Genomic DNA, 26,400 nt, shown 5'->3' on the forward strand with positions numbered 1-26,400 from the left:
CGCTCTAAACTGACTCCTTGTTCTTAGATTTCAGCCGTTGCGCTCTAAACTGACTCCTAGTTCTTAGATTTCTGCTGTTGCGCTCTAAACTGACTCCTAGTTCTTAGATTTCTGCCGTTGCGCTCTAAACTGACTCCTAGTTCTTAGATTTCTGCTGTTGCGCTCTAAACTGACTCCTAGTTCTTAGATTTCTGCCGTTGCGCTCTAAACTGACTCCTAGTTCTTAGATTTCTGCCGTTGCGCTCTAAACTGACTCCTTGTTCTTAGATTTCTGCCGTTGCGCTCTAAACTGACTCCTAGTTCTTAGATTTCTGCCGTTGCGCTCTAAACTGACTCCTTGTTCTTAGATTTCTGCCGTTGCGCTCTAAACTGACTCCTTGTTCTTAGATTTCTGCCGTTGCGCTCTAAACTGACTCCTTGTTCTTAGATTTCTGTCGTTGCGCTCTAAACTGACTCCTTGTTCTTAGATTTCTGCCGTTGCGCTCTAACTGACTCCTTGTTCTTAGATTTCTGCCGTTGTGCTCCTTTAAATCCCTTAAAAACATTTCTGGATCCAAACAGTGATCTGTATCACTCCCAAATTCAAATCAGTTCTTCCTCATACCATTTCTGACATTTCCTGAAAATTTCATCAAAATCCATCTGTGACTTTTTGAGTTATGTTGCTAACAAACAAACAAACAAACAAACAAACAAACCCTACCGATCACATGACCTCCATGGCGGAGGTAATTAAGACATAAAAGAGCCACGCGTTATCACTGCTCTAGGGTTTCTCTGAGCTCTGTCGCCTCCTGCTGGAGCTCTCTGTCTCTGCAGCTGCGCAGCTCACGGCTCTCTGCCCATTTTAGTCTGTCCCTGTCAGCTGTGAAGAATGTGAGACACAAACTGTGCAGTCCACTCCCCCACTCCAATCAGAGGGTCCAGATCCCTGAAGTCTGCTGCCTGAAGTCTCCCTCTGAATCATTCCTCTCCCTCTCCTTCTTCTTCTTCTCATCTTTGAGCTCTGTTTCTTCCTCCTCCTGCTGATCGGTGAGTAGACTCCTCTTTTCTCTCTAAGCAGTTAGAAAGTTGCGGCTGTGAGAGATTCCTGTGTGAGTGTCCTCTGCTATTTTTACATGAGAGCCTCTCAGAGCTGGTCAACATCAGCATGACGGGGAAACACGCCGCTCCTACTGTGGCATAGGTTCTCTCAGTCTGGATTAGACAGATCCAGTGTGCTGGACTCTTTCCTCTGCAGAGCTGCGGTGACTGAGACAGGATGTTCTCTGACATTTCAACATCAGCTGATCTCCATAAACAAAGTCTTCCTGGACATTAGGGTTTGTGTTTGAGCTGTGCAATGCTGTTGTCTTTCATGTGGATCCAGGGCTAGACATGAACTTTTATGCTCACCAGCCATTCTGACTAATGTTTTTGCAAAGTTACAAGCCACTCAGAAACTTTACCAGCCATCGTTTTGTTGTTGGGATATTACATTCTATGTGCAGAACCTGCATGTGTGGGATGAGACAACACACATGCTCCATTTTCCCTAATCAACCTGAAAGACACTTAAATGCATGGTGAGCTACTTTGTACATGTGTGAGGGAATGTTTTAGAGGGTCTAACTGTGTTGGTGTGTTTTTGGTCAGCTTTAATGTTTGGTAATCAGGATTTTTCAGGTCATGTTAGTTTCTTCTGGTCTTCAAATTTGTTATTCAGACTGTTCCTAACCTGCTGTAACCTGTAAAAATATTCAACCTCGTGGATGTTTTACCCTTTATTGACTGTTTAAATCAAACATGGCCAACATTATTTGGCTTTTTGACAGAAAAGAATGACAAAAAATTCCATCAATTTAAGTGAAACAGATTTCTACAAAGTGATGCCCATGACTACTCTGACGGAGTTCCAAGCTTGAGCAGCTGAGATGGGAGCGACTCTACAGACTTTGGTGCTTTTTGGCCATTGGACAAGCTGCTACAGTATGAAGGACACCGAACACACTCACATCACCACAAACACTCCGCCCTCACTGTGAAGCACGGTGGTGGCAGCATCATGCTGTAGGGATGCTTCTCAGCAGCCGGCCCAGGGAGGCTTGTTACAGTGGTTGTCGTTACTTCTTTGTCCTTCTTGGTGGATCTTTAACACCACCTACTGTGTCAGACTGTGGAAGTGTGCTCAGAATGTTGGGACTCTCTTAGTGAGATCAAATGTCTCCTGGAGAACAGCATGGCAACAGCCAGCAGAGCTAACATGATTGGTCCATCCTCCATTTCCTGTTGGTTGGTTCGACAAAAATCCAAAAGCAGAGATACTGTCTGATTTAAGGGCATGCAAAAAACAAACAAAAAAAGCAATGTATCTGTGCAGAGAAATGTTATACATGCACAGGCAATAGAAAATTTAAGGTTTTCCACTCTGTCTTTATATATGAAACCAACCTTCATGCCTTCAGCTGTTTGCTTTTACTTGATAGTGACTCTCATAATTAAACCCTAATTTGGTTGCTTAAAATAGGAAAGAAAACAAATTATCTTTAAGTATTTTTTTTAATAAGAGAAAAAAACCAGCCCAGTAAAAATTAGGGCTGAACGATTTGGGAAAATAATCTAACTGCAATTTTTTTTTTTTTATCCAATATTGCAATTGCGATTCAATATGCGATTATTTCTTCAGTTCCTCATCTCATGTGTTTTCCAACAAAAACAAGCAGTAATTCGCTCTATGCTATAACCAGCACACTCCTAGATTAAACTAGGCCTGGACAGTTTTGAAAATATCTAATTGTGATGATTTTGACTCATTTTGCAGACTGGAGAATGATTGTATGATATGTAATGTAATGCATATGCATATGCTGCAAAAAAAAAAGTTTTAAACTGGTATTTTGTCACAAATTTCAGGTAAAAGAAATACTGCACTGTCTGCGATTTGAAAACTGCAGCAGGCCATATTGCAGTTTCATCTAATTTGCGATTAATTGCCCTGCCCCAGTAAAGATGAATAAAAATGAGTGATTTTTAGTCACAGTGATGGGAGCGGTTCCCATAATAGTTGCTTTCTCTCTCCACTCAGATATTCTCGCTCTGCTCAAGGTGACCCAGCTTCAGGATGTCCTCTACTCCAGAGCTGTCCTCCCTCCTCTTCGCCACGCTGCCCCCCCTCCCCTCGGCGTCTCCCGGGGATCAGAACATCACCTCATGCCAGGAGTGGGAGCAGACCCATCAGCTCCTCTTCCATCTGGGGAACTTGTCGCTGCTGCTGGGCCTGATCATCCCCACCACACTGGCCCTGCACATGATCCTGCTGCGGCTGCTGCTCATGACAGGTCCCTAACCCCCCCACTATGAAGGCATTCCTTTAGAGATAAAGCTGGAGCTGTGGGAACACATAACAGCCAGGATCTTTAAGTGATCCACGGGCTCACTGGAAGTTTGTTTGATTTGGTTAAATATTTTAAAATCTGCTCATAAAGAGAGCGTCCTCCTTCTAAGGCTCAGACAGACAGCAGAGAGAGGAAGGAGAGGACGGTGACGTGAAACAGAACTTCTGCATGTTTATCTTCTGAGAGTGAGGCAGGAAGCAGAGGGAATTATGGGTAATGTGGTTGAATTTTAACTAAATGTTTATTTATACTGCCGTTTCACCCAGAGGATTTAGAGAAGAAAGGAAACAGAGACCTAGAAGAGGAAGAGTCAGATACTAAAGGCAGTAGAGGGACTTCTGTGGCCAGATAGCTCATAATTATCTAAAAATATCAAAAAAAAAAAAAACAAAAAAAAAAAAAACAAAGAGAGATTTGTTTGTTCTTTTACAAAAATCCATTTCTGACCCAGTATGTAAAGAGGTAGAGTAGCTCAGGGTTGTTTGTCTGACATTGATGTTCACACAGAGAATAACTGATTTAACTGGATATGAGAGCAAAATGGTAGTTAACTAAACAGGATTAGGGCCGGCAATTTTTCAACTACCAAGACTTAAAAAAAATCTAAATTAAAGTCAGAATTCTTGGAAAAAAAAAATTACAGTCAGAATAATAAGAAAAAGGTGGTAATTCTGAGGAAACCATGTCAGAACCTGTGAAAAGGTCAGAAAACCAAGCCTGAAAAATTAAAATGTTGAGATTACACCCAGAAAATTAAAAAAAAAGTTGGAATTCTGAGATTAAAGTCTGAATTATGAGGAAACAATGTCAAAATCCCAAGAAAAAAGTCAGAAATCTAAAAAACTTTCTGAATTCTGAGAAACAGACAGAATCCTGGGAACAAAAGTCCTGACTCTAAGATGAAAACTTGGAATCCTGAGATTAAAATCTGATGTTTTATGAAAGTTTCTTCCACTACTATGTTACTGCTGTGTCACAGCCATGCACAGAGATTGCTCATGGCATTAAAGTCCTCGTCCAAAGGCCCGCCCGGGATCTGAACAGGATTCAACCCTCAATCTCCTGTTCCAAAAATCAGCGATGTAGACCACTGAGCTACTCAGTCTGTAACCACAACTCCAAGAGAAAAGTCAGAACTTTGAGATTATACTCAGAATCCCTGAACAAAAGTCAGGATTTTAAAAAGGTTGGAATTCTGAAATTGATGTCAGATATGTGGAAAAAAAAATAATTTTAAGATTATAGTCCAAACAACTGGCAAACAAGGTTAGCATGAAAAAAAAACAGAGAAAGAAACAAACAAACAAACAAACAAACAAACAACAACAAAAAAAAAACACTTGGATTTTGAGATCAAATTCAGAATTTTGAGATCAAGGTCAGAATTCTGAGATTAAAGTATGATTTTTTAGAACAAATTCAGATTTTTGAGATCAAATTCAGAATTTTGAGATCAAAGTCAGAATTTTGAGATCAAAGTCAGAATTTTCTTGATGAATTACGTTCCTGAAAAAATCATATAGTGAAGCAGCTGTTTCCCCTAAACCCGTGTGTACCATGCAGTACTAATGATGGCAGTTTTTAATGTAGCGCTGCCTGAGGGGTCAAAGGCATTCATACCTCTTACATGCAGATTTCTCCGGATTCTCAGAGTCTGGTGATAATATCATGGACTGTAGATGGTTAAATCTCTAAAGTCCTTACAGATTTATGTTGAGGATCATTGTTCAGAAACTGCTGGATTATTACTCCTGCAATCTTTCACAAAGAGAATCTCATGCCATCATTGGCTGTGAATAAATGAGCCTTTCTGGAGTTCTCCTTTTATACCCTATCATGATACTATTACCAATTAACCTTCTTAACCGTAGAATGTTCCGGGTGTTTTTGAGCATTATGGCAACTTTTCTTGTCTTTTCTTTCTCCTGTCCCAGCTTTTTTGGAACATGTCATAGGCATCAAATTCAAGATGTTCATATATTTCTTAAAAATAACAAAGTTAACCATGTTAAGCCCTTAAATATCCTGTCTTTGTGCTGTTTTCAGGTGAATTTAGGTTGAAAAGAAGATGGAAATGACTGTTTTCTGTTTTCTTTCACATTTACCACATGTCCCAAGTTTTTTGGAGTGGGGTTTTTATATTAAACGTGTCCTCTTTATGTCTATACTCATTAACTCTCCGTCTGTGTGATCGTGACAGGATGCGGTCTGTTCATCGCCTGGGCTGCCCTGTACCGCTGTAACCTGGACGTGATGGTGTGGAACGTGGTGTTTCTGCTCGTTAACTTCATGCACCTCTTCTTCCTCCTCTACAAACGCAGACCGGTGAGTGATCCAGACCCACAGGCTCATTCAGGAGCCGTCAGCCTGAGAGAACACTCTTCACTGAATTAAAATATTGACCCAGATCCAGATACAGGAGAGAGAGGGGTTTACGTGTAGAGTTATTCATGGCTGCCTCTCTGGTAGAAGCACGTTCCTGGTATAAGGTACCAGATGTAGATCTGATCCTGGGGGTCTGAGTGTCAGAGAGGGGCTACAGTCATCAGTCTTTGTCGTTAATGAGACAGGATAGCTGTCCTCCTCTCTCTGCAGATCTGACTGAATTTTAAAGGGAAGCTCTGGTCACCTGCTGACTCCGCCCACATACGATCAGCTGACACTATAACCTGTCCCTTTTTTGTATTTTGCTTCATCAGCTGAAGTTGGTCTGTCTACTTAGCTTTGCAGTGTACTGGGATATCCTGCAGGGGGCAGAGTTATGCCAACAGTGGGATTATTAGATTTTTTTTTTGTATTTATTGTTTTTTACATAGTATTTTTCATAGTTAACTCTAAAAACAGAAATCCTTATTCTAATTGATTTTTTAAAACACATCCTAGAAAAATTCTAAGAAAGAATTGAAACCTTGTTTTTGTTTGTTTCAAAAATCTTTGTTTTTGTTTTTGATTTGTTTTTGTTGTTTGTTTGTTTGTTTTTTGTTGTTGTTGTTGTTGTTGTTGTTTGTATGTATTTTTTTTCCTAGAAATTATGATATTCTGAGAAAAAAAAAAACCCAGAGGAGAAAAAAAAATCTGAATACTAACTGACTTATTTTTGAGACTCAACTTTTTTTCAAAATTTGAGAAAAAAAAGTCAGAATATAGTTATAAAAGGGCACATTTTCCTAATTTATAAAATCAAAAATATATGGTCAGAACTTTAAGGAAACAATAGAGTTCTAAATGATTTTTTTGTCACACAACTGTTTTTTAAGTTCTGAAAATCAGAGAAAACAAGTCAAATTCTGAGAGATTTTTCTTTTTGAGACACTTTTGAAATCCAATTCTCAAAACATTGAAGCAAGTCAGACCTCACAGAAAAAAATACCAATTCCGACAGAGTTTTGAATTATTTTTTATTATTTTCATTTTTTTTTATTATTATTGTTACTATTATTATTATTATTATATTATTATTATTATTATTATTACTGTTATTATTATTATTATTATTATTATTATTATTATTATTATTCAGGGAAACACAAGTTTCCCTGAATTACATTGCTTTCTATATGAATTTTTTTTTTATGTTTCGGAAAATCTGAGCCAAATTTCAGAATTCTAACTGAGTATTTTCTGGTGACACAGCCTTTCTTTTTTTTTTTTTTTTTTCAAAATTCAAAGAACAGCAGACTACTGATTTAAATTTCCTCAGACAACAGTTTTCCCCAAAGTATAAACAAAACACATGTTGAAGCTGTTTAAAGAAGAATAAGCATTCCACTGAATTCTGTCAGGATTTATTCTGGAACTAAAACATCAGTATTCTGATATTGTTCTCAAGCTCTGAAAATCTGAGAGATGGCAAAACTCTAACTGAAATTATATCTGGTGTTATTTTTCAAATCACTACTCTTGGGTTTTATTTCTCAGAGTTTCCAGATTGAAATGTAAATGTACTTTGTATATAAAACCTTTAACTACAACAATGGCATTAAAACACAGCAGATGACAAAGCCATATAAATACAGAAATAAAAGCATAAATACATACAGACTAAAGTGAAAAAGGAAATAAAAGCATGAATAAATACAGAATAAAATGATAAAATAAAAAAATAAAAGCATAAAGAAATACAGAATGAAAAGATAAAAGAAATAAGATCATAAATAAATACAGACTAAAAAGATAACAAATAAAAGCATTGATAAGTACATACTAAAAGGATGAAACACATTAAATCATACATAAACACTGAATAAAAGGATAGAATAAATAAAAGCATGAAAAAATACAGACTAAAATGAATAAAAGCATAAATAAATTCAGACTAAAATGATAAAAAACATCAAAGCAAAAATAATATCAGACTAAAATGATAAAATAAATAAAAGCATAAATAAATTCAGACTAACATGATAAAATAAATGAAAGCATAGATACATACAGACTAAAATAATAAGGCAAATAAAAGCATAAATAAATTCAGACTAAAAGGAAAAAAGAAATAAAAGCATAAATAAATTCAAACTAAAAGGATAAAATAAATAAAAGCATAAATAAATTCATACTAAAATGAGAAAAGAAATAAAAGCATAAATAAATTCAGACTAACACTATAAAATAAATCACTGCATAAAGAAATTCAGAGTAAAACGTTAAAAAAATGAAAGCATAAATAAATTCAGACTAAAATAATAAAGGAAATAAAAGCATAAATAAATACAGACTAAAGTAAAAAAAGAAATAAAAGCATAAATAAATACAGACTAAAGTAAAAAAAGAAATAAAAGCATAAATGAATCCATACTAAAATGATAAAGGAAATAAAAGCATAAATAAATTCAAACTAAAAGGATAAAATAAATGAAATCATAGATACATACAGACTAAAATAATAAAGCAAATAAAAGCATAAATAAATTCAGACTAAAATGATAAAATAAATCACTGCATAAAGAAATTCAGACTAAAACGTTAAAATAAATGAAAGCATAAATATATACAAACTTAAATGAGAAAAGAAATAAAAGCATAAATAAATTCAAACTAAAAGGATAAAATAATTAAAGAATAGATACATACAGACTAAAATAATAAAGGAAATAAAAGCATAAATAAATACAGACTAAAGTGAAAAAAGAAATAAAAGCATAAATGAATTCATACTAAAATGATAAAGGAAATAAAAGCATAAATAAATTCAGACTAAAATGATAAAATAAATAAAAGAATAAATAAATACAGACTAAAATGATAAAGGAAATAAAAGCATAAATAAATTCAAACTAAAAGGATAAAATAAATAAAAGCATAAATAAATTCAGACTAAAAGGATAAAGGAAATAAAAGCATAAATAAATACAGACTAAAGTGAAAAAAGAAATAAAAGCATAAATAAATTCAAACTAAAAGGATAAAATAAATAAAATCATAGATACATACAGACTAAAATAATAAAGCAAATAAAAGCATAAATAAATTCAGACTAAAATGATAAAATAAATAAAAGAATAAATAAATACAGACTAAAATGATAAAGGAAATAAAAGCATAAATAAATTCAAACTAAAAGGATAAAATAAATAAAAGCATAAATAAATTCAGACTAAAAGGATAAAGGAAATAAAAGCATAAATAAATACAGACTAAAGTGAAAAAAGAAATAAAAGCATAAATAAATTCAGACTAAAACTATAAAATAAATCACTGCATTAAGAAATTCAGACTAAAACATAAAAAAAATGAAAGCATAAATAAGTTCAGACGAAAATGATAAAGGAAATAAAAGCATAAATAAATTCAAACTAAAAGGATAAAGGAAATAAAAGCATAAATAAATTCAAACTAAAAGGATAAAATAAATAAAAGCATAGATACATACAGACTAAAATAATAAGTCAAATAAAAGCATAAATAAATTCAGACTAAAATGATAAAAGAAATCAAAGCATAAATGAATACTGAATAAAATTATAAAAACAAATAAAAGCATAGATAAATACAAACTTGGGATCAAAGCAAGAAAAGTATGAATAAATTTAGACTAAAAAAGATAAAATAAATAAAAGCATAAAAAAATACAAACTAAAATGATAAAATAAATAAAAGCTTAAATAAATATAAACTAAAATGATAAAATCAATAAAAGCATAAATAAATTCAGACTAAAATATAATGGAAATAAAACCATAAATAAATAAAGAATAAAAGGATCAAATCAAGAAATGCATAAATAAATTTAGACTGAAATAATAAAGTAAATTAAAGCATAAATAAATAGAGACTAAAATGATAAAATGAATAAAAGCTTAAATAAATACAAACAAAAATTATAAAAGCCATAAAAGCATAAATAAAGTCAAAATAAAATGATAAAGAAAAATAAAAGCATAAATAAATTCAGACTAAAATGAAAAACGAAATAAAAGCATAAATAAATTCATACCAAAATGATAAAGGAAATAAAAGCATAAATAAATATAGACTAAAAGTATAAAATGAATAAAAGCATGAATAAATACAAACTAAAATTATAAAATAAATAAAAGCATGAATAATACAGACTAAAATGATAAAATAAATAAAAGCATAAATAAATAGAGACTAAAATGATAAAATAAATAAAAGCATAAATAAACACAGACTAAAATGATAAAATGAATAAAAGCATGAATAAGTTCCGACTAAAATGATAAAATAAATAAAAGCATAAATAAATTCATACTAAAATGATTAAATAAATAAAAGCATAAATAAATTCAAACTAAAAGAATAAAATAAATAAAATCATAGATACATACAGACTAAAATAATAAAGGAAATAAAAGCATAAATAAATACAGACTAAAAGGAAAAAAGAAATAAAAGCATAAATAAATTCAGACTAAAATGATAAAGGAAATAAAAGCATAAATAAATTCAAACTAAAAGGATAAAATAAATAAAAGCATAAATAAATTCAAACTAAAATGATAAAATAAATAAAAGCTTAAATAAATACAAACTAAAATGATAAAATCAATAAAAGCATAAATAAATTCAGACTAAAATGATAATGGAAATGAAAGCATAAATAAATACAGAAAAAAAGGATCAAAGCAAGAAAAGCATAAATAAATTTAGACTGAAATAATAAAGGAAATAACAGCATAAATAAATTCAGACTAAAATGATAAAATAAATAAAAGCATAAATAAATTCAGACTAAAATGATAAAATAAATAAAAGCTTAAATAAATACAAACTAAAATGATAAAATCAATAAAAGCATAAATAAATTCAGACTAAAATGATAATGGAAATAAAAGCATAAATAAATACAGAATAAAAGGATCAAAGCAAGAAAAGCATAAATAAATTTAGACTGAAATAATAAAGGAAATAAAAGCATAAATAAATTCAGACTAAAATGATAAAATAAATAAAAGCATAAATAAATTCAGACTAAAAGGAAAAAAGAAATAAAAGCATAAATAAATTCAGACTAAAATGATAAAGGAAATAAAAGCATGAATAAATTCAGACTAAAATGATAAAATAAATAAAAGCATAAATAAATTCAGACTAAAAGGAAAAAAGAAATAAAAGCATAAATAAATTCAGACTAAAATGATAAAATAAATAAAAGCATAAATAAATTCAGACTAAAAGGAAAAAAGAAATAAAAGCATAAATAAATTCAGACTAAAAGGAAAAAAGAAATAAAAGCATAAATAAATTCAGACTAAAATGATAAAGGAAATAAAAGCATGAATAAATTCAGACTAAAATGATAAAGGACATAAAAGCATAAATAAATTCAAACTAAAAGGATAAAATGAATAAAATCATAGATACATACAGACTAAAATAATAAAGCAAGTAAAAGCATAAATAAATACAGACTAAAATGATAAAAGAAATCAAAGCATAAATGAATACAGACTAAAGTTATAAAAACAAATAAAAGCATAGATAAATACAAACTAGGGATCGAAGCAAGAAAAGTATAAATTAATTTAGACTAAAAATGATAAAATAAATAAAAGCATAAAGAAATACAAACTAAAATGATAAAATAAATAAAAGCTTAAATAAATACAAACTAAAATGATAAAATCAATAAAAGCATAAATAAATTCAGCCTAAAATGAAAATGGAAATAAAAGCATAAATAAATACAGAATAAAAGGATCAAAGCAAGAAAAGCATAAATAAATTTAGACTGAAATAATAAAGGAAATAACAGCATAAATAAATTCAGACTAAAATGATAAAATGAACAAAAGCATAAATAAATAGAGACTAAAATGAATAAAAGCATAAATACATTCAGACTAAAATGATAAAATAAATAAAAGAATAAATAAATACAGACTAAAATGATAAAATGAATAAAAACATAAATAAATTCAGACTAAAATAAAAAAATTAATAAAAGCATAAATAAATAGAGACTAAAATGATAAAATGAACAAAAGCATAAATAAATAGAGACTAAAATGATAAAATGAATAAAAGCATAAATAAATAGAGACTAAAATGAATAAAAGCATAAATAAATTCAGACTAAAATGATAAAATGAACAACAGCATAAATAAATAGAGACTAAAATGATAAAATGAAAAAAACATAAATAAATTCAGAGTAAAATGAAAAAAATTAATAAAAGCATAAATAAATAGAGACTAAAATGAATAAAAGCATAAATAAATTAAGACTAAAATGATAAAATAAATAAAAGCATAGATACATACAGACTAAAATAATAAAGGAAATAAAAGCATAAATAAATTCAGACTAAAAGGATAAAAGAAATACAAGCATAAATAAATTCATAATAAAATGATAAAGGAAATAAAAGCATAAATAAATTCAGACTAAAACTATAAAATAAATCACTGCATAAAGAAATACAGACTAAAACGTAAAAAAAAATAAAAGCATAAATAAATACAGACTGAAATGATAGAGGAAATAAAAGCATAAATAAATTGAAACTAAAAGGATAAAATAAATAAAAGCATAGATAAATACAGACTAAAATAATAAAGGAAATAAAAGCATAAATAAATACAGACTAAAAGGAAAAAAGAAATAAAAGCATAAATAAATTCATACTAAAATGATAAAGGAAATAAAAGCATAAATAAATTCAGACTAAAACTGTAAAATAAATCACTGCATAAAGAAATTCAGACTAAAACGTGAAAAAAATGAAAGCATAAATAAATACAGACTGAAATGATAAAGGAAATAAAAGCATAAATAAATTCAGACTAAAATAAAAAAATTAATAAAAGCATAAATAAATAGAGACTAAAATGATAAAATGAAAAAAAACATATATAAATTCAGAGTAAAATGAAAAAAAATTAATAAAAGCATAAATAGAGACTAAAATGATGAAATGAACAAAAGCATAAATAAATAGAGACTAAAATGAATAAAAGCATAAATAAATTAAGACTAAAATGATAAAATAAATAAAAGCATAGATACATACAGACTAAAATAATAAAGGAAATAAAAGCATAAATAAATTCAGACTAAAAGGATAAAAGAAATACAAGCATAAATAAATTCATAATAAAATGATAAAGGAAATAAAAGCATAAATAAATTCAGACTAAAACTATAAAATAAATCACTGCATAAAGAAATACAGACTAAAACGTAAAAAAAAATAAAAGCATAAATAAATACAGACTGAAATGATAGAGGAAATAAAAGCATAAATAAATTGAAACTAAAAGGATAAAATAAATAAAAGCATAGATAAATACAGACTAAAATGATAAAGGAAATAAAAGCATAAATAAATTCAAACTAAAAGGATAAAATAAATAAAAGCATAAATAAATTCAAACTAAAATGATAAAATAAATAAAAGCTTAAATAAATAAACTAAAATGATAAAATCAATAAAAGCATAAATAAATTCAGACTAAAATGATAATGGAAATAAAAGCATAAATAAATACAGAATAAAAGGATCAAAGCAAGAAAAGCATAAATAAATTTAGACTGAAATAATAAAGGAAATAACAGCATAAATAAATTCAGACTAAAATGATAAAATGAACAAAAGCATAAATAAATAGAGACTAAAATAAATAACAGCATAAATAAATTCAGACTAAAATGATAAAATAAATAAAAGCATAAATAAATTCAGACTAAAATGATAAAGAAAAATAAAAGCATAAATTAATACAGACTAAAATGATAAAATATATAAAAGCATAAATAAATACAAACTAAAATGATAAAAGAAATAAAAGCATAAATAAATAGAGACTAAAATGAATAGCAGCATAAATAAATTCAGACTAAAATGATAAAATAAATAAAAGCATAAATAAATACAGCCTAAAATGATAAAATGAATAAAAGCATAAATAAATTCAGACTAAAATGATAAAATGAACAAAAGCATAAATAAATAGAGACTAAAATAAATAAAAGCATAGATAAATACAAACTAAAATGATAAAATAAATCAAAGCATAAATAAATTCAGACCAAAATGATAAAAGAAATAAAAGCATAAATAAATAGAGACTAAAAGTATAAAATATATAAAAGCATGAATAAATTCAGACTAAAATGATAAAATAAATAAAAGCATAAATAAATAGAGACAAAAATGATAAAATGAATAAAAACATAAATAAATTCAGACTAAAATGAAAAAAATTAATAAAAGCATAAATAAATAGAGACTAAAATGATAAAATGAATAAAAACATAAATAAATTCAGACTAAAATAGAAAAAATTAATAAAAGCATAAATAAATAGAGACTAAAATGATAAAATGAATAAAAGCATAAATAAATTCAGACTAAAATGAAAAAAAATTAATAAAAGCATAAATAAATAGAGACTTAAATGATAAAATGAACAAAAGCATAAATAAATAGAGACTAAAATGAATAAAAGCATAAATACATTCAGACTAAAATGATAAAATAAATAAGAGAATAAATAAATACAGACTAAAATGATAAAATGAACAAAAGCATAAATAAATTCAGACTAAAATGATAAAATAAATAGAAGCATAAAAAAATTCAGACTAAAATGATAAAATAAATAAAAGCATAAATAAATACAAACTAAAATGATAAAAGCAATAAAAGCATAAATAAATAAAGACTAAAAGGAAAAAAGAAATAACAGCATAAATAAATTCAGACTAAAATGATAAAATAAATAAAAGCATAAATAAATACATACTAAAATTATAAAATAAATAAAAGCATAAATAAATTCAGACTAAAATGATAAAATAAATAAAAGCATAAATAAATAGAGACTAAAATGATAAAATGAATAAAAGCATAAATAAATTCAGACTAAAATGAATAAAAGCATAAATAAATTCAGACTAAAATGATAAAAGAAATAAAAGCATAAATAAATAGAGACTACAAGTATAAAATGAATAAAAGCATAAATAAATACAAACTAAAATTATAAAATAAATAAAAGCATAAATAAATAGAGACTAAAATGAATAAAAGCATAAATAAATTCAGACTAAAATGATAAAATAAATAAAAGCATAAATAAATAGAGACTAAAATGATAAAATAAATAAAAGCATAAATAAATTCAGACCAAAATGATAAAAGAAATAAAAGCATTAATAAATAGAGACTACAAGTATAAAATGAATAAAAGCATGAATAAATACATACTAAAATTATAAAATAAATAAAAGCATAAATAAATTCAGACTAAAATGATAAAATAAATAAAAGCATAAATAAATAGAGACTAAAATGATAAAATGAATAAAAGCATAAATAAATTCAGACTAAAATGATAAAATAAATAAAAGCATAAATAAATAGAGACTAAAATGATAAAATAAATAAAAGCATAAATAAATACAAACTAAAATGATAAAATGAATAAAAGCATAAATAAATAGAGACTAAAATGAATAAAAGCATAAATAAATTCAGACTATAATGATAAAATGAACAAAAGCATTAATAAATAGAGACTAAAATGAATAAAAGCATAAATAAATTCAGACTAAAATGAAAAAAAATAATAAAAGCATAAATAAATAGAGACTAAAATGATAAAATGAATAAAAACATAAATAAATTCAGACTAAAATGAAAAAAATTAATAAAAGCATAAATAAATTCAGACTAAAATGATAAAATAAATAAAAGCATAAATAAATACAAACTAAAATGATAAAATGAATAAAAGCATAAATAAATAGAGACTAAAATGAATAAAAGCATAAATAAATTCAGACTAAAATGAATTAAAGCATAAATAAATTCAGACTAAAATGATAAAAGAAATAAAAGCATAAATAAATAGAGACTACAAGTATAAAATGAATAAAAGCATAAATAAATACAAACTAAAATTATAAAATAAATAAAAGCATAAATAAATAGAGACTAAAATGATAAAATAAATAAAAGCATAAATAAATTCAGACCAAAATGATAAAAGAAATAAAAGCATTAATAAATAGAGACTACAAGTATAAAATGAATAAAAGCATGAATAAATACAAACTAAAATTATAAAATAAATAAAAGCATAAATAAATTCAGACTAAAATGATAAAATAAATAAAAGCATAAATAAATTCAGACTAAAATGATAAAATAAATAAAAGCATAAATAAATAGAGACTAAAATGATAAAATGAATAAAAGCATAAATAAATTCAGACTAAAATGATAAAATAAATAAAAGCATAAATAAATAGAGACTAAAATGATAAAATAAATCAAAGCATAAATAAATACAAAATAAAATGATAAAATGAATAAAAGCATAAATAAATAGAGACTAAAATGAATAAAAGCATAAATAAATTCAGACTAAAATGATAAAATGAACAAAAGCATAAATAAATAGAGACTAAAATGAATAAAAGCATAAATAAATTCAGACTAAAATGATAAAATGAACAAAAGCATAAATAAATAGAGACTAAAATGAATAAAAGCATAAATAAATTCAGACTAAAATGATAAAATGAACAAAAGCATAAATAAATAGAGACTAAAATGAATAAAAGCATAAATAAATTCAGACTAAAATGATAAAATAAATAAAAGCATAAATAAATACAAACTAAAATGATAAAAGAAATCAAAGCATAAATAAATTCAGACTAAAATGATAAAATAAATAAAAGCATAAATAAATACAAACTAAAATGATAAAATAAATAAAAGCATAAATAAATACAAACTAAAATGATAAAATGAATAAAAGCATAAATAAATAGAGACTAAAATGAATAAAAGCATAAATAAATTCAGACTAAAATGATAAAATGAACAAAAGCATAAATAAATAGAGACTAAAATGAATAAAAGCATAAATAAATTCAGACTAAAATGATAAAATAAATAAAAGCATAAATAAATTCAGACTAAAATGATAAAATGAACAAAAGCATAAATAAATAGAGACTAAAATGAATAAAAGCATAAATAAATTCAGACTAAAATGATAAAATGAACAAAAGCATAAATAAATAGAGACTAAAATGAATAAAAGCATAAATAAATTCAGACTAAAATGATAAAATAAATAAAAGCATAAATAAATACAAACTAAAATGATAAAAGAAATCAAAGCATAAATAAATTCAGACTTAAATGATAGTTCTCCACCCGTCTGGTATTGAAGCCATCCTGAATGAACATGTTTAAAGAGGCCACAGTCAGAGATGACCTGATCTCCTCCAGAGCCTGAGGCTCAGTCACCCCAGTGTTTATATGCTGAGGTCAGAATCCTGACCTGTTTTATTTTTATTTCCCCAAAAGTTAGAAAAATAATAAGAATTCTGGCAGATTTTTTGAAAGACATTTTTTTCAAGTTTTTAAAATTCTAAGTGAAAAGGTCAAAATCTGACAAATAAAGTCTGAATTTTGAGATATTGTTACAATAAACACAACCATTGTTTTTTAACGGAAACAGTCAGAGTACTGATTGAGGTTCCTATGTCAGTCAACTGTTTGGCAAATTCTGAAAATCTGAGGAAAAGTCAAAATGATTAGAAAACAAAATCTAAAGCAACTGTCTTTCTGTTTCATTGTTTGCTGTCTACTGCTGTCTGATCGATCAATCATGTATTTTCAATGACAACAGACCAGTAATGATTGATTCCTGACTGATTGGATTAACTCTAGTTTTTACATCAACCTGCAGCATCTCTGACTGTATCTGATTGTCTTTAAGAACCTGAGTGACATTTAATCTGTGCTGCTCACTCAGATAAAGATCGACCGGGAGCTGCGGTCAGTCTATAAGAGGATGTTCGAGCCCCTCCATGTGAAAGAGGCTCTGTTCCAGAGACTAACAGGACAGTTCTGCACCATCCAGACGCTAAAGAAGGGACAGGCGTACGCTGCCGAGGACAAGACGTCTGTGGACGAACGGCTCAGCATCCTGCTGAAAGGAAAGTATGTCATGTTGGTGTGAAGCTGCTGAACATTTAAATGTAAAGAAATCCAAAGTTTTTGTCTGAACACTCTAGAAATGTTGGAATATGATCGCTGTAAACATGAAAACACTGGGATCTGCATGTGACTGAATTCTGGATTTAGACTGTTAGAAAGTTTTTCACCTCTTCCTGGCTGGGTTTAATGTGGGCGGGGCCAATATGTGGGTTAGTGATGTCATGAGCCCACAGTGGGGAACGACCCCGCCCCTCTAACACTCCAACCTAAAATCACAGAGCAGTTCATCTCAGTCCAGTCTGTTGTTAGCTGATGTCACTGCCTTTATTGGAAGTTAACAGTCAGTTAAATGCTGTTTTTCTGTTCGTTGTGAGCTAAATTTACCAAATCTATCAGCCACAGTGGACTATGGGTCATTTAAAGCATCAGAGCAGAGATTTGAGACACAAAAAAAGACTTTGTCTCTTCTTAGAAGGTCAATAAAAGGTCAAGAGGCAGGATAGTGGCTAGAGTGCTTTCCTTCTTTCAGATTGTACCATTTTTAAATCTGAGAGGATCGTATTTCCCCCGAGTGGGCGTGGCTTCAGCTCATTAACAGACACGCCCACACCATCCTGGAGCAGATTTTACTGCCTCATTTTTCATGATTTTGAAGATTATTTTTACAAACTAAGAGATGTTTTATCCGACTGAAATTCGGCCTGGAGGTTCAGAACACAGTGAGCTGTCATACAACGAACCTAAATACAGATTTATCTTCACTTTACAGCAGGAGTCATCAAGTACGTCTGCACAAGGGCCAGATTTAGTCTCCACAGAGAAATATTATTGTAGTAGTATTTGTATTTTCTTTCAAACCACAGGACATTTTTAGTCATCAGTGACATCTATCCCTAACAAGAGAGTTGGCTGGACCCTGAAATCAGAGAATGGACCCTCTCCAAATGTTTAGTACTAATATTAACTCATTCTTGATACTTTTTGCCCTTTTTTACCTCTTCAACCAAATGTTGCAAGATTTTAACTCCTCTAACCACTTTTCCTGCATGTTTTATCCACTTTGTGCCATTTTGGCGACTTTTCTTCTATCTTTGCCACATTTTAACCCCTTTTCATTACACTTTTTCAACAATTTTCACAACTTTAAAGCCAATTTTTGCAACTTTTAACCCTTTTTTGATACTTTTTGCCTCTTTAACCAAATTTTTTGCCATTCTTTAACCCGTTTAAACCACTTTTCCTGCATGTTTTATCCCCTTTGTGCCACTCTTATCCATTTTTTCTTATATCATTGCTACTTTTTAACCCCTTTTTATTACTTTTTATCAAATTTTTTGTCAACTGTAATTAATTTTTGATACTTTTGCCCCCTTTTTGTCCTCTTTTACCAATTTTTGTCATACTTAACCTCTTTTCACCACTTTTTCTGCCATTTTTTGTCCCTTTGTGCCACTCCACAACCCATTTAGCCACATATCAGCCATTTTTGCTCTTTAACCCCTTTTCACCTCTTTATCTGGACATTTTTTGCAGCTCTTCTGCCAACCTTAACCCTTCTACTAATTACGACAGTAAATTTCAGTAAAAACAGATCAAATGTTAAATTATTCTTAAACAGCTTCAATATTAATTGTTTGTGGGACAGATTTAACAGCTGCAGACATTTAAAGCCGAAGGATACTCTTAAAACCACAATATCTTCGTTTCCTCCTTTTCTGAATTTAAAGATCTTTCGGGGACTGGACAGGAAGCTTTGGGGGGCCTGATATGGCCCCTGGGCCGCCAGTTGATGATCAATACTTTACAGGGTCTTTAAAGGGCTGCTGTTGTATTTTATGATTGTTCTAACGGTGATGTCTGTGTGTGACAGGATGAAGGTTTCATACAGAGGTCACTTCCTTCACAACATCTACACTAACTCCTTCATCGACTCTCCAGAGTTCAGGTCCACAGAGATGCACCGAGGAGAGAAGTTCCAGGTAAAAGAAAATCTCAACTGATGAATGTAGAACTTTTCTAGGGACACCCGTGGCGGCCATGTTCCTGAGAGGGAGCTCAGATATTGTAATGAAATCTACCGTTATAACCCAGTTTGTTTGTCATTACTCTGTTTTGTTGGACGTAAAGGTGACCATCATGGCTGAGGAGAACTGTAAGTTCCTGTGCTGGTCTAGAGAAAGGCTCACCTACTTCCTGGAGTCGGACACGTTCCTGAACGAGGTGTTCAGGTACCTGATTGGAAAAGACATCACCAACAAGCTGTACTCTCTGAACGACCCCACGCTCAGCGACAAGGTGGGTTCAAGTCTGCTCTGTCAGACTGGGAACACTGGATGAGAACCATGAGTATTAATGATGGTAGAACTGTTAGAAATGATGACGTGTGAGGAAGGGGAGGGGCCGTCAGCCTCTGCTCTGTTATTCAAACACTGAATAATGATGCTATATGGACAAAAGTATTCAGCCGCCTTACTGTCCCACCAACAGGGACTGTAATGACACTGTATTCAAATCTGTGTCTTTTAATCTGGAGTTACCCCCCTTCTGCAGCTCTAACAGCCTCGTCTCTTCTCTGGAGGCTTTCACAACATTCTGGAGTGTTTCTGTGGGAATGTGTGTCCGTTCATCCTGTAGAGCATTTATGAGGTCAGGCTCTGATGTTGGACCAGAAGACCTGGCTCACAGTCTCTGTTCCAGTTCATCCCAACTGGTGCTGGATGGGTTGGAGGTCAGGACTCTGTGTGGGCTAGTCCAGTTCTTCATCAAACCATGTCTCTCTAGTCCTTCTCTGGTCTCTGGGCCACAGTCCTGCTGGAATAGAAAAGGGCCTTCCTCAAACTGTTGCCACACAGATGGAAGCATAGCATTGTCCAGAATGTCTTGGTCTGCTGAAGCATTAAGATTGGCCTTCACTGGAGATAAGGGGTCTAGACCAGACCCTGAAAACCAGCACCATACCATTATCCCTCCTCCACCAGACTTCACAATCAGACAGGTAACGTTCTCCCAGCATCCTCCAGACCCAGACTCACCCATCATCAGAATGAGTGTTGGTGTGTTTTACTCCACGCTTGGCGTTGGGCTTGGTGATGTGAGGCTTGCATGCAGCTGTTGCCATGGAAACCCATTCATGAAGCTCCTGCTGCAGTTTTAGTGTTTACATTGATGCCAGAGGAAGTTCAGAACTCTTCAGCGATGGAATCAGCAGAGACTCTCACATCATTAGCTTCAGCAGTGGTTGACCCTGCTCTGTGATTTTACCTGGTGTTCTGACTGACTGTGAAATATTCAGCAGGGATGAAATTTCACCAACCATCTTATTGTAAACTGGTTATACAACTTACAGCCTCCTGTCAAGGTAACAGAGGAGCTAGCAGGTCCACGGAGCATTCCACCTGTGTCCCAGATATGTTAGTTACTGGGGTTATGTTTGTTATGTTTGTTTGCTGATCTGTCTGCCTCTTTTGGGATTTTTGAAGCACTCTGTAACTGTGTGTTTTAAAAAGTGCTATATAAACAGTCATCTTTTTTGAGACTGCATGGTCAGACGATGATTTTATACAGCTGTAGGTCAGATTGAACACCTGAGTTCGATAATAACAGGTGTAGCCAAATACTTTTGTCCATATGGTGTATAATATTAATGATGACGATGATGATGGTGATGGTTGTGTCACAGGCAGTGAAGAAGATGGACCGTCAGCCCAGCCTCTGCTCTCAGCTCTCCATGATGCAGATGAGGAACAGCATGGCGAGCACCAGCGACACCGACGATGTCCTCAACCAGATCCTACGAGGAGGGTCAGCTGGCTCATCACTCCGTAAGTTACCAGCCAACAGGATGCTTGGTTTTGTTTATTGGTAACAGCAACAATAACAGCATAACAGCAGAGGGCGGGGCTAATGAGGCAGAGGGCGGGGCTAATGAGTGGTGATCACTGGTTGATGTCCTCGATTTTTACCCTTAAATTAGAAGTTCAATCAGATATTTTAGAGTATGGTTTTAGAAGCAGCTGGGAGTGTCTGCATGATCTAAAACTGGCAGGTTTGTCTCTTAGGCAATCATTTTTCTGTTTCTCACTGATAGGCACGACTTAGTCCTGTGCAGAAAACCCAGTTATAGTCTTGGTTTCCCCATTAAATTTGAAATTTGAGCCCTAAAAGACAGATTCCTAAATACTTCTTTTGTTGGACGTATTGAATTTTTACATGATTCAGCATGTACAACGCAGCTAAAGGGTCAAAGCTCTGCCTTGAGAAAATTATGTATTTGGTCTTAATGGAGTTTAGCGTTAGTTTCAGATCAATTAGAGCAGTGTTTCCCAACCATTTTTTCTTGGAGCCCCCCCTACACGCTCCTCAGAAAAGCGGAGCCCCCCTAGGACCCAAGAGAGAAGAAAAAGTGACACACTGCTGCCAAAAATCAATATAGATTTTAATTGTTCCACTGATAAAACCCTAAAAAAGGTCCATGCATACTTTTCTTAACTGAAGACCTCTGTATGAACTACTTTATAACTGCTTTATCATGGTTTTAGTCGATATTTGCAAACCTATTTTTGGCTGCCTCGGGGGGGGGGGGGCATGTTGGTTCAAGTTAGACTGACACAAAGCTTGACTTCGTCAGGGTGCTGAGGAGTATTCTAATGTATCACCTGCGTAAAGATGAACTTCACAGTACTTTCATTGCTCTGATATGTCATTGACATAAAATGGAGTGAAAATAAACGAACAAATCAACTGGAAATCTCATACTAAACATTTACAAAGTGTCAAGAAGCGGTTTTACCATATCTGAATGACTGTGCTGTGGTTTGGGGTGAAAATAATACATATAAAGCTATACGGATCATAAATAAAGCTGAAAATCAGGATCACACCAATTTACTACTCTTACAGTCAAAAATACTCACATTTACAGATCGTGTAGAATTTCAAACAGCCCAAATACTATTCAAAGATAAAAATAATTGATTACAAGGAAATATTCAAAATTGTTCACTGAAAGAGAAGGGGGTTAAGATTACAGGGGAAAGTTTAATTTTAAAGCAAGGAGTGTGCAGACAACATGAAGAAGGTTTTGTATTTCTGTGTGTGGTGTGAGACGATGGAACAGTCTGAATGTGGAGCTGAAGAGATGTCCAAACATAAATCAGTGCAAAAAGAGGGATAAGGGGCTGATTCTCAGCAGGTACAGGGATGAGGACAGTGTGTGATTCTCAGCAGGTGCTAACAGCTTAGTTATCTGTATTTTGGTATTTGTTGTTCTTTCTGTGAGGGTCAATGCCTGACGAGGTGTCCAGTTATCAGGGATTAATGGGTGATGTGGAGGACTGAACCGTCTGACGTGCAGTGGAGGATGGCTGCCTCTGTGGTTTTAAAAATTCTCTTTAATATAAATGAAAAGTCAACTGTAACAACAGCCTTTGATAGATAGCAACACACTCCTGACTGTCCTTTATCACCAGAGCTAGTGAAAGGCCCTGAGCTGAAACGGTCCAAACAGCAGCTTCTTCTCATTGTTATGCCGCTTTCTTGCACCTCTTTGTGAAGTACTTTGGGACCGATTGTCATTTATTGTTTAAAGTTTTTGTGTTTAGTTGCTTTTTAAGCCCTGTGTAAGATGAATAATAATTTAGATGATGTTTGCTTGATTATGCGTATGAAATTGTGCAGTGACTGTGCTGAAAGATTGTGCAGACTAAATGTAGAGCTCTTTTTAAAAACATTTTATTCCACATTTATGCAGAAAGCATGGAGTTCTCTGTTAAACCAGAATGCACTAAAGCTTCATTCATTTTATCTGCAGCAGAGGTGAGAGCCTCACAGGCATGAAACACTTGGATATACATGTTTTGACTAAAAGCAGCTTTAGATGAGAGCAGCTCTTCAGGATGCATTACTCATGAGAGCAGCGCTGTTTAACGCAGCTCCTGTTGCTGCTAATGGAGCTTTTTACATCTCTCTGTGCTGGGTCGGGACGTTTTATGATCATGAATGTTTGGTGACATGTGGAGCACCTCTGATAACCACCAGCATTTCTATCCCTAAGTGCAGATGAGCAGAAAGAAATAATTTCTGTTTATTTGTTTAAAACACAGTATTGATTCATTTATTGTTCTATTTTTAGAGAAATCACCAGGGACTAAAACCTCAGCGAAGATGAAGCCCATAGCAGAAGGTATGGAGGACGATGTTTTTGAAGAAGCGGCTCCTGCAAGTTCTGGTAACATGGCGAGCACCTCCAGTGAGGAAGTTTAGAGAGTGGCGGTTATAATCCATTAATATGACTGTATTATATACATGTATGAGTATCTGCATGAATGGCTGATGAGAAAGAGCCAAGGCCAGTCAATAAATATGAATGTATGTTTAAAATCTTGTTTTTACGCTGAGAAATGCATGCCTGCTGAGAAGTGCATGCACATCAGGTAACTTTGGACTGCTTTGAGTTATGACAGTATTATCAGAGCTAAAACTAGTGGGAGGAGTGAAAACTCAATACAGGTCATTGACAGGGATTTATATCTGGTTTTAGTCATTCAGTGGAAATCCTTGATGCTTTGTGAGGATGCGCCTCAGTGAACATGGTTAGATATCTGATCACTCTGGGATGTCATCATCTGTAGATGCTGCATGCTGTGGTACGTATAGACCGCCATGTCAGCTGAGTTTGTTGGAAATCAAAAATCATGGCTTTATTTATGTCTGTCCATCCTCACTCAGTGTCTCCTCTGTAAGATCTGGATTATTTATCATCAGGGGTGTGACGAGACATTTATCTCACGAGAAACAAGACGAGATGTGATTTTACACTTTTTTTGAATTTGGAAAAAAAAATACACGGGTGAAAAAAATATCCTTTAAACAACTGAAACTCATAATTGCAACGCATTCAGGTCTATTCAAAAATGTTTGAACTAAGTACTGAGTAGGCTATCGGTGCTTCCAAACAGTATGTGTGGTCAAACTCTGACTCAAACTGTACATTTTCATGCCCTGCAAATCAAACCTTTCATTTTAACAGCCTACAAAATCGTTAATTTACCGATAATTTGTCCGATCTGGCGAGGTTGATTTTTCTGCGATGAGAAATCTCGTGGCGTTTTGATCTTGCGAGGTCTTGTCACACCCCTATTTATCATAGCTCACTAAAAAGAGTTGCCCTCTCTGTTCTGGTCTTTAAAACAACAGTAAAAGTGGAATACAGGAAACTGGCTCTCAAATGGGAGCCAGCTCTTAGAACCAGCTGGTCAGTCATCATTAGAACACATACCAACAACATTTCCCTTAAGCTGACTGCCCTTTGGCGGCACCTTTGGAAAAGTGAGTGTAACTGGGAGGAGGACGGTTTCCCTTGCCATGTCACCTGCGTTGGTATTTTGTTGTAAATCAAAGAGAGTAAGCGAGCCACAGAGACAATGTTGGACTGTTGTTGGAATAAAGGAGGTACAGTGAAGATTGTGAATGTAGAGTATGGATGTACAGACTAAAGAGACGTCACCTGGTGTCTGTACGACCTCCACAGCTCATTATTGTCAAATATAAACACGTTTTTAGAGGGATAAAGACACAGAGCGGTTAGTGTTTAATGAACTTTTTTCACTTCTAATCATAGACCTTCCACCAAGCAAAGACTTGGCTTTACTGCTTTTAAAACATACGTTTTAGTGCATGCAAATCTCAGCAGGACTGTGTTTTTCTGCATAATGTGCATCACCTATATGGTTAGTCCTGCAGACAGCGTGAACAATTCGTAAGGCTTTAACTGAAGAACGTATGACAGCAACAGTAAACTGTTAGATATTTATGTTTTAGTTTGTAGTAGATGTGATTTACAAAGCTCTATGTCTCTTTCTAAAACCATCACTTGGTGATTTTGTCCTCGTGTTTGAGGGATAAAACACATGTTATTTTGTTTTTCATGATAAATAGATGAATGAATTTTACTGTTTTCATCACAAACTCAGAGATGTCACAACTTTCACACCTGTATTTATTAGAGATGATTTTATTGAGTAACATGTTTTAATTCAATGTTTGAAACAGTGCACATCATTCAATATAGGGAAAGCTTTTCTTCCTATTTAATGTTAGAAACAGAAAGTTTGAGGTTAATTTTATTTTGTTCTGTCACGTCTGTAATACTTTTAATAAAAAATATAAGTCACCAAGCCTGCTTGTCTGCTGTTTTAGGACTTGTCTCAGTCTTCAGGTGGTCAAAATAAAGGTGAAAGAGAAATTTAAAGGGAACGTAGGAGTGGGGCGCCCTCGTGTGGCTTTATTTATTTAATCATTTATTTCTTAAACATCAGCGGTATTGGTTACCCTTAACTTTTATCATTATAATTAATAATAATAATAACAATAATAATAATAATAATAATAATAATAATAATAATAATAATAACAATAAAAACAACAACACCAACAATAATAACATTAATACTACTACTACTACTAATAATAAAAATAATAACAATAACAATGATAATAATAATATTAAAGAAATTAAAATTGCAGGTGCTCTCTGCTATCCATAAACATTGTTTGCAAGGTAGGACTACAGGCTTTTTTAGTCTATTGTCTTTTGGTTATGG

The 26,400-nt window shown here is 31.6% G+C and overlaps 1 protein-coding gene across 3 annotated transcripts; it reads left to right on the forward strand.

Moving 5' to 3' along the window:
• Nucleotides 1–903: 903 nt before the first annotated feature.
• On the forward strand, nucleotides 904–25,974 carry bves (blood vessel epicardial substance). 3 transcript variants are annotated; one of them, XM_041792483.1, is made up of 8 exons: nucleotides 904–1,032; nucleotides 3,065–3,317; nucleotides 5,575–5,699; nucleotides 17,616–17,803; nucleotides 19,671–19,779; nucleotides 19,928–20,095; nucleotides 21,480–21,621; nucleotides 23,931–25,974. In XM_041792483.1, exons 2-8 carry the CDS (start codon nucleotides 3,101–3,103, stop codon nucleotides 24,059–24,061), a joined length of 1,080 nt encoding a protein of 359 aa, XP_041648417.1. In that variant the 5' UTR covers nucleotides 904–1,032; nucleotides 3,065–3,100; the 3' UTR covers nucleotides 24,062–25,974. The 3 variants fall into 3 exon arrangements, with proteins under 3 accessions (XP_041648417.1, XP_041648416.1, XP_041648418.1); XM_041792482.1 differs by lacking the exon at nucleotides 904–1,032 and adding an exon at nucleotides 1,174–1,322; XM_041792484.1 differs by lacking the exon at nucleotides 904–1,032 and adding an exon at nucleotides 1,351–1,565.
• Nucleotides 25,975–26,400: the final 426 nt, after the last annotated feature.

This window comes from Cheilinus undulatus, linkage group 8 (assembly GCF_018320785.1).
Source record: "Cheilinus undulatus linkage group 8, ASM1832078v1, whole genome shotgun sequence".
Classification (NCBI taxonomy): Eukaryota; Metazoa; Chordata; class Actinopteri; order Labriformes; family Labridae; genus Cheilinus; species Cheilinus undulatus.

What these genes read in the sequence shown, in the direction of transcription:
- bves (XM_041792483.1), top strand. Translation starts at nt 3,101, where the DNA reads ATGTCCTCTACTCCAGAGCTGTCCTCCCTCCTCTTCGCCACGCTGCCC. An exon ending in GCGGCTGCTGCTCATGACAG is followed by an intron (nt 3,318 to 5,574) that starts GTCCCTAACCCC and finishes TGATCGTGACAG; the next exon opens with GATGCGGTCTGTTCATCGCC. An exon ending in AGCATCCTGCTGAAAGGAAA is followed by an intron (nt 17,804 to 19,670) that starts GTATGTCATGTT and finishes TGTGTGTGACAG; the next exon opens with GATGAAGGTTTCATACAGAG.